General features: G+C 32.6%; 1 protein-coding gene across 1 annotated transcript; it reads left to right on the forward strand.

The window, feature by feature from the left end:
• Nucleotides 1-490: 490 nt before the first annotated feature.
• tamo (PUB and ZnF_RBZ domain-containing protein tamozhennic) lies at nucleotides 491-7,946 on the forward strand. The gene is made up of 4 exons (XM_070634171.1): nucleotides 491-628; nucleotides 1,151-1,604; nucleotides 1,685-2,033; nucleotides 2,311-7,946. The coding sequence occupies exons 2-4, from the start codon at nucleotides 1,281-1,283 to the stop codon at nucleotides 3,741-3,743; spliced, it is 2,106 nt and encodes a 701-aa protein (XP_070490272.1). The 5' UTR covers nucleotides 491-628; nucleotides 1,151-1,280; the 3' UTR covers nucleotides 3,744-7,946.
• Nucleotides 7,947-9,493: the final 1,547 nt, after the last annotated feature.

Here is a 9,493-nt window from a genome sequence, read left to right on the forward strand (position 1 = left end):
AGCTTCTATGAGGCTCAATTAGAGTGTCTTAGTGCTACAGATCTTCTGTTGCATTAGTCATGTTCAGTCTAGAGCCTCACAAAGCTTTAGACTCTCCAAATCAATGCTAGACTTCAAAAATGACAAAATAGTCAACAAAAACAAAGAAAATAACCAAAACCGAAATTTCTAGACATCAACATCCACATCCTAACCTTCTGCATACTCTGTTTATCACTATCTACCTCGAACATCCTCAAAAAATCATCAAACTACTTTTATTTTGTCTAGAAAAAAGTCTCGCAGCCGCAAAAAAAATGTCAGAATTTTAAAAACTTCCTCACTTCCTCGAAATTATCATCCAATTAATTGATATTCAAATCCATTCACTCGTTTAAGGAAATGAAAGAAGAATCGATAACCATCTGCAAAAGTCTGCTTTATCTACTACAAAAATAAATCACAGTAAAATTAACGAACTTTTAAAATTCAAATAAATCCACCAAAAAAATCTCAATGGTGAGCAACAGAGTGAGCATTTACTTAAAACTTATTGAATTTTACGAAAATAAAGAAAAAATTAATAATTGCGATGCACAAACATTCTTAAATTAATCGCAACACGACACTATGTGCAACGCTAGTTAAGGTAAAGTCCAACAAAATCAGTGAAAACATCCAAAAACTATCAAAAAATTTATCGTAAAATTTTCATTTGTGCTTCAAAAAAAATTTCATAAATAAATCACAGAAACTGCAAAGTTACATTAAAGTTGATTGTTCTAGACGACATCCGTATAATGATAAAATCATTAAGTGACATGACATCGTAAGAATAATCACGTTGACACATTTGTGTTAAGAAGAAAAAGAGTCAAGAAAAAAAAAAATTGCAAAGTTATGAGAATTTCTCTATGTTGCTATAAATAGCAGCAAAACAAAAAATAAAAGAAAAAACCAGCGCAATTGACGGAGAAGAAAAAAAAAATTGAGATTCTCTTCTTTTGCCGATGTGCTGGCCTGTTATTTTCTTCCTGAATATTTGTGTCATTTTCATATAAAGATTTGCTAATCGATTCTATTTATAAAAATCTGGTAGTTTGGATGTGAAAAGTTATAGATCAATAAAGTTTTCAATTTCTAACAAATTCTCAATTACTCATCGTTTCAGATAAGATTGTATACATTCACAAAAAGGAAGTGTTACAATAGTCGCAGTCTTTTGTTGTTTTTTTGTTTATGTTATTCTTTATCGACATATAAGTCAGCACATAAGTCCACAAACACTAATTTCATAAAAGATGTCAACAATGTATGGACGAGATCCACTAGAAGGGCTATGGAAAGAGATATTAGACCTACATTGGAACTACCTCGAACTAGAAGAGAGCTTAAAAAAGATTGATGAACGTAAGAAGCTAGAAGGACGATTAAGGGAATATATAAGTATTGTGCCACATGATAGAAAATTCTTTTTACCTGAAACGGAGCACGTACTGCGTGTGAGTATCACACAAATGAGAGATTTTTCGGCATTTAAAGGTGCCATTGGTTTTGAGTCAATTAGTCAGTATGCAAATAATCTTTTTACAAAACCATGGCGAAAGGAGTATAGAGTTATTAAGGTATGTAGACATATTAAGGTTCAATGACACATCATGTAGAATATTCTAAATATATCATCATAAATGTATCTTCTTTGTAGATGTATTCGGGATTTTATCAACATGAAATTAAAAATAATCTTCTTGATGCTGAAAAAATATTTATTGCAATGGGTTATAAGCTTATGCCAAATCAAACTCTCGTTCTTGACGGTCCAATATGTCCCGATCAGGTGACAAATGTTAGTCGTGATGCCCTTACAGCGTACGTAGAGTGTCAAATCATGAAGCAAGTCAATTCGGAGCTGACAACAGTTGGATTGGCAACGACATGGAATGATATATTTAATTTTCGTGAATGTCATATTGGTGACTCGTCGCAGACCATTAAAGGTCTTACTCAAATGTTACAATCACGTCAAATGCATATACATGGTATTTTGAGAAAAGGTAATGTGTAGTTGTAGCTTTATTACTCATTGTTAGGTCATGTGTGTTTTATTATCATTTATAAGTTTGATTTTTGGATGGTATGATGGATTGTTGGTCATAGGTTGCTGGATCAATGTCCTTCAATCTCAAGATCATTGTGAATCAGGACTTTATTGGCTGTAACTTCATCCCAACAGCCAGTAAACCCTAAATCCACATCCACATGCCACTCAGACTCGTTTATTATCCACAATACTCATTCTTATATTTTCTCGTACTGTTATACTTTTTTTAGATCCATATGCTTTGGCTCTTCCATCACCGCCTATGCACCATCATCAACAACATTATCAACAGCAAGCTCAAATTTGTAGTTCACATTGTAATATTCATCCGTTACAATACAATCAATCGTTACCACCTCCACCACCACCATTAGCACAACAAAATTCATATTATCATCATTATAATCAACCATGTACTCATCATATGCAAAATTATGTGCCACAACCACCAACAGCTAATTGCTATCAACATCATTTACCACATTCAAAATCATTAGATCAATATGATGGTAAGATACAAGGAAATGGTAATATCAATCATCATCATCGTTTATCATTAGATCATAATTATAAAATGGCACAGCAATTACATCAGCAGCACTTATCACCGACTCAACAACAACAGTCGCAGTCACAGCAGCAACAGCAGCCGCCACCACCATTTGATTATATTGATTCCGCCTATAATCATCCATATAATCAGCCAAATTCAAGAGCTCCATTACCTTATAATCTTTCATCAAATTTAGGTCATGATACAGGAGGTTATTATCCACAAGATCCAACAAATACAATGTCAAATCATCATTCAAGAATGTTCAGCACAAATGAATTTTATCAGCAACAATTAATGCAATTACCAACAACTGTAAGTGACTATCATCAGCCACAACAGCAACAACAACCACAACAGTCGTCGTATCATCATCAAAAATATTCTGAATCATCATCACCAGCCATTCAGGATGAGCTTATTTCATTTACAAATGAGCCAATACGTGTTGGAAGTAAAACGACTGAGGTTAAGCTGAGAAGTAGTTTAAAGAAGAGCACTCACAGTACATCCGATAGCGTTGATATGGAACAAGAATTGAATGAATTGAGAGCATTGAAACGTGAAAAGTCATTAACGCCGGCGAGTACGAGTAGTGATGTAAAGACACGTGACGGCATTGGAAATTATCAGGCATGGGATTATGTCTTTCAAAATCTCGAAAAAGACAATGAGAAAAAGAGTAAAGTGAATACAGCCGATGAGAAAATTGCAGCTGAATTAGAAAATTTAAAAATTAAGTCCAATGGACATGGACCGCCACGTGATCGTTTATCGTCCAATCATAAGAGCAATAATCGAACGTTAGATAAGACTGGACAGACCAGTACATCAGTACAAACCAAATATAGAACAAAATCTGTATCAACGACAACAGACACACAGCCTACAAGCAATCATGAGCATAAGCGTACATCATCTGTGATGGAAAGCAATCAAAGAATACAAATGCCATCGCCACCTGAATTGATTGTCGGTCCGAATGAATGGAGTTGTCGATTTTGTACATTTCTTAATCCAAATACGAAAAAAATTTGTGAAATGTGTAGTAAGTCAAAGGATTTTTTCTTTGATGCTGATAAGAATGCTGCTGCTGCAACGTGTGTCTGAAATAAGGTTAAAAATCGTAAATTTTAAATTTACCAAATTTGTTATTTAATACTTTTTTATTTTGGGTTATTAACAAATTTATTATGTTTTTTTTTATGAGAATAATTTTCTATTCTCAAAAGATATTAAAAAGAAGAATTTAGTTGAGTGACTTGTGCAACAGTTGTGTGACATAATAAGTGGATGAAAAATACGGAAGTTCGGCAAATATGACAGGAAAGTGTCATTGTAGTGCTTATTCTGATTGACGTATTAGCTCAAGCATTTAATCAAATTTGTGAAGCTTGTTGCTTTGGATGAATAAGATCGATAAGTGGTGTCAAGTCATACATGATAGAACCTAAAGATATATTAATCCAAAAATTATAGTCAATCGAGTAAAGTGATGTTAAGGGTTATGTCTAATAGCATTATTTTTGCTACAATTTATGGAAGTATTTGCTCAAATAAAGCAATCGAGTGTCTTTATTTCCATCGGCAGTCAACCACATAGGTAGAAAGTGACATTAGCCACTGACAGTAAGTCTATGTGGAATAAAGCAACTCGGTTAACTGATCTAAAGTCTGTCACTCATTCGGTATGACTCTGGCATGTAGCTGGATTCAAACCGAGTCCAGCACTAAGTTAGAGCCTCACCGGACTAGTTACTAGTCATACCGAGTTGACTTTGGGTCGATTTGTTGTACTCGGATCAACTTTGAGCTCTGTTATTTAGAATGAAGACAAATGGAGTCAGGAAGGGATTAACCGTGCTTAGAATTAGACATACAGCTAGGCAAGTCAAATACAAAACTGCTTGACTCATGGTTACCACAAATTGGGTCGAAATTAGCCATCATTGTACTGGCAGGACATCCATACCTTATTCAGTGATGTCCTATCGACTAAATTGTACTGTTCGTGTGCTGCCCTAAGAATCGTAAGGCTAAACAAAAAAATTATACCTTATCTTACTAAACTTAGAAATCAGAAAGTCCAATCCATTTGATAAAGGATTAAATAATCCCCAATACAATTACATCGATTTGTAATATTTTTAAATGCACAACAACTTAGTTACCGAAATCCAAAAATAATTTAAATCAATATCTCTCTGAGAGAACTGCTCAAAATGATGTAATCAACAGACGAAAACATACAAATAGTTCTACTAAAGTTTCGGAACATTAAAGTCATCATGTTCGTTTTCATTTTGATAAAAAGTTTCTAATCTTTAAATGGTGTTTGTAGTTGTTCTACATCATATCGGCCAGATGTGGCACAATTAAGTAATGTTGGAGAGGAAATTTGCTGATTTTTATTTAAATGTTGGGAAAATGAGCTAAAAATCAATGAAATGATTCAAAACTGATTTCCGAACAGCAATACACAAGTCAGTTAGTCGACCTGGTGCCTGAAGTGACTCTTACACATAACTCGAAGTCGATTCAAATTTTAATCGGTTTAAGCTGACTTGAGTCGTCTTTTTCATATAAAATATCAGTCGATTTCGAGTTTTATTGTACTATAGTAAACCGAATTTGTCACCAAGTCAGAGTCATGCTCTTTTGTAAGCCGATTTTTTATCGATTGATCCAATGAAGTCCAAACTGTGACCTGTGGCACCCTAGTGTGTCGTCAAATACTGTGGAAACGCCATGAACCGTATGCCGTCCATGTTTGCGGTTGTTGCTTACTTTCAAGACCTATCGTGGCTTACCACCATGTATGGAAACGTTTGGACAGCACTTGATTATCCTTTTCTTCACAAATCGAGTTAATGTGACTAGAAAAAGCGAAAAAAGCACTCGAATTCAACTTGAATTTCCCTGGGATCGAACCCAGGTTGTTAGGATTGGTTGTCCGACACTCTAACCAATACGCCACTGCAGCACTTTTGCTGTCAATAGAATGATCAATTTATGTCAATCAGATATTACACAACTGTTGCACTGTGGACATGTCACTCTGTCAAAATATTTCCCTATTTGAGAAAAAAAATTGCATAAACAATTTTTGTGAATGAGATAATCCTCTTCCTCCTTGAGATACTGTGATAATATAAGTGTTTTTTTCGCGCAAATTTATTTTCTTTTATTTTTTTTATTTTTCATTTAAATTTTTTTTTTTTTGCAAATTGAGTAAGAAAAACTGCATTTTTCTGTTTCGAATGAACATACATGAATACAAATGACATACAGTGATGGATATCGCAATTGAGTCTGTCTTCTCAGTCTAACTAATTTAAATGAGATAAAAAAAATAATGTAAAATTTACAACGAGCTTCTTCAATTCACTGAGAGACAATTTAATATCGAGAGAAAAATGTTCATTAATTCATTTACGATATGTGTGTGTGTCCGCTTAGATAGAATAGAAATGGAAAAAATAATATTGAAAAGTGAAGATTAAGAAATGTAAACTAAAATTTTTGAATTTAAAAGAAAAAAAAGGATTTTTTTTTGGAAAAGGGTTATTTGTGCATGATGTGAATTGAATAGGTTTATTAGAACCCGGAAGGCACATGGGGCAGGTTTGGGAGAAAATCCGTTTTCTGGTCAGTGTGAGTCTGTCTCTAGGTCAGAATGAGTCAGTCTCTAGGTCAGTGTGACTCTGTACGCAGGTCAGCATGACTCTGGCTCCAGGCCTGGATGACTCTGACTCCAGGTCAGTGTGACACTATCTTCAGGCCAGAATCGAGTCAGCTTGAGTCGGATTTCATCAAATTTGTACACTGTGTGTTTTTCGGGGCACAGCTCGAATGTTGACTTGCATGGAAAAATCCTGTAATGTGCGAACGAGTTCTTATTTTCGGAATTTTAATTTCGAATGGTTCTTATTTTCGGAAACTAAATTAAATTTCAAATGAACGTTAATAATCTAAACGAAGAAAACTCTAAATTAGCCTTTAATTATTGATTTTAAAGCAAGATTATGCTTAAACTAAACTAAATAATTGTAAAAAATTAAAGAAAAGGTCTCAAATAATGAAGAAAAGTTAATTAAAGACATTTAATTTTTACATTGTTTTCTTAGAATGTTTGTAAACAAACAATGAAAACAAAACCAAAAATTTGGAATAATTTTTGAAAAAACTAACTTTAAGCTGATAATTTTAGCTTTAAACTTCGATTAAATGATTAAAAAAGTTTCAATGAACATAATTAAATTGGTAATCTTGGTTTAATTGAAACATTCAAGCCTAAAATCATGAAAAACTAAAAATTTTAAAAGATTTGATGTTTTTCAAGATGGCGGATTTTTTCCGAAAAAACATTCGAAATATGATTCAAATTTGTTCGAATCAACGTCCGCATCAACTGTTCGCACATTACAGGAAAAATCGACTCAATTTTACGTCAAATCAAATTCAAGTCAACTTCGAGCTTTGGTTCATAGTTTGTTAGAAGTTCTAGCAACTTTATTCAATATTTAGTCTATTTTTGTTAGAAAATTTGTTTTGTGTCTTAATATTTTTAGTTAGAAGTCTAGGAGATTGGTTTAGACCTACTAAAATTAGTTGTTACTTACTCTTTTGAGTTCACTAGCAGATGTCAAGTTAGAGGCAAATTTATGTGTTGTTTTTTGGAATTTTTGTGTCAAAAATTTAAGATTTTGTCCAAAATTAGAGTTTGACACCCTGATTACGCTCTTGGGTACATTTCTCGGGATGCGCCTCGGGTTAAATTTAAGAAATTTCAAGATAAGATCTAGTAACCGACCTAAATAGCAAGTTCTGATTACAGAGGCCCTATTGCTTTGTTTTAGTCAGCCTAATCGCCACAAAACTTCAGTTACAACTCATATATCCAGTCACAAATAGATAATAATACTGAAATAGTAAACCTTGATATTATTTTCATCTAGATACAGCCGCCGTACAGGCATCTTCAACTACTTTAGTCATTATTACTTAAATTCCTTATTAGCACCTATTCAATTACTCAATCGTCAAGTATTATTCAAGTAAACATCATGCATAAATATCAACAAACTACTTGCTTGTTATTAATGAAAGTTTGCACAAATTTTTATTGAATTTTATTTTTTAAAAATTGAATTTATTTTTTAAATCGTTCTAGTCGTGAAAGTTAATTTCCCTTCCCATTTTTATCTGTTCCTGATCATATTTAAAGTCACATTTATGATGAAATGTGAACAAAAGAGTTTAGAAATTGAGAATAAATTATAGTCAAGTTGAAGACTTGAAAAAATAAGAAAATTTTTTATGGATGATAAAAAAAATGTTTTTTGAAATTCAAAAAAACGTTTAAAAAAATTTATCCAATTGTTTCGATTTAAAAAAAAGTAAAATTAAACCTTAAAAAAATGTTGTTTGATATCTTTCAGATAGAAAATTTGTTTATATATTAAAATTATATTTAAAAATCATATCTACAAAAAAAAATAATTAAAAAATCTTCAAATAATAAAATAATAAAAAAAAATCTTAAAAAATTTTAATAAAAAAATGTGCAAAAATTGCACGCGTTACTAAAAAAAGTACAGCTGAAAATAACCTTTTGACTAACACTTTTATTTTTCAAAAATGAGAATTAAATTTGAAATTATGATGAAAACACAAAGATATGATGAATGATTATTATTATTATTATTGATTATTATTATGATTAATATAGACAAATGTAAAACTAAAAAAAAATGAATAATAATAAAAATTTATTTAAAGAAGAAATGCAAACATTATAAAAAATAATATTTGTTTTCACTCTTTTTGATCCACTTTAATTAGCTGATGAGTTTACTATACTATCATCTGTGCTACTATTTGAACAATAGTCTCTGAACCAAATTTGTATGAAATATTCTCATTATTCCGGAGTTTCCAGGCCTTGCTCTGAACACATTTTCCAAAGCGGCACAAACGAAGAAGGCTCCGTATCGGAGTTTATAAGGATCCGCTAAAGATCTTTCTCAGGGATCGAACCCGAGTCGTTAGAGTCGGTTGTCAGACGCTCTAACCACTACGCTATTGCTGGTTTTTCGGTGACTCCAAATGGCTGTCAAAAATAGGCAACTTCCATTTTGCGTTAATAAAAGAGGTATAGTGGAGCCATGGAAGCTCTCAGTGAACTCATGGAAAAATCCTGTCCATAGAACAGTTGTGATCCATGACCTCTCATTGTTTTCTTAGGTTGTTGTAAAAGATGGCAGCTTTCTAGGCCACATCAGCATATAGTGTGCATTAACAAGAACCTCGTTCGACTCCGACCCACTATGTGGCTTGGATTGACGGCCTACGCCACGAGAAGGTGAAGTTGGCACATGGCGGAGTTAAGCTTAATGTGGCTTCAGTCACATATATTACGCATACACTTAGCTTCGTTAATTGGGGTTGTCAGCGATAGAACCAGCTTCAGACTCAAAATTAGAAATATTATGTACCACAATTGATGTTTAGTGGAGCCTTAAAAACGTCTTGGCCGAGCCTCCTTCATTTATGTCATTCAGCAATAAGTTCTTTAACCTATAAAATTGGAATTCTTTACTCTCTATTTACTACTTAATATTCAACTCTAGAGTTCAACTTAGTGCATTTTAATTATTAATTAAACTGTTTATTTGCAACAAATAATTAAGTATTTTCATTCTGAATGCATTAATTGAAGTAAGTTTACGCAAATAATATTAATTTACATTTGTAAACAGCACTTGATGCATAATTGAAATTTTAATTTTATCACCTTGTCATATCATATTGAGTCACTTTTTACTGTTTCGAGTTACTCCAAATCAGTTTGTTTACTT

Source organism: Chironomus tepperi, unplaced genomic scaffold (assembly GCF_022539635.2).
Source record: "Chironomus tepperi strain 1889 unplaced genomic scaffold, CSIRO-AGI_Ctep_v1 contig_85, whole genome shotgun sequence".
Taxonomy (NCBI): domain Eukaryota; kingdom Metazoa; phylum Arthropoda; class Insecta; order Diptera; family Chironomidae; genus Chironomus; species Chironomus tepperi.

Excerpts from the sequence above, each read along its gene's own strand:
- tamo (XM_070634171.1), top strand. The coding sequence starts at position 1,281 with ATGTCAACAATGTATGGACGAGATCCACTAGAAGGGCTATGGAAAGAG. Across the intron at positions 1,605-1,684 it reads AGGAGTATAGAGTTATTAAG|ATGTATTCGGGATTTTATCA; the intron begins GTATGTAGACAT and ends TCTTCTTTGTAG. Across the intron at positions 2,034-2,310 it reads ACATGGTATTTTGAGAAAAG|ATCCATATGCTTTGGCTCTT; the intron begins GTAATGTGTAGT and ends TACTTTTTTTAG.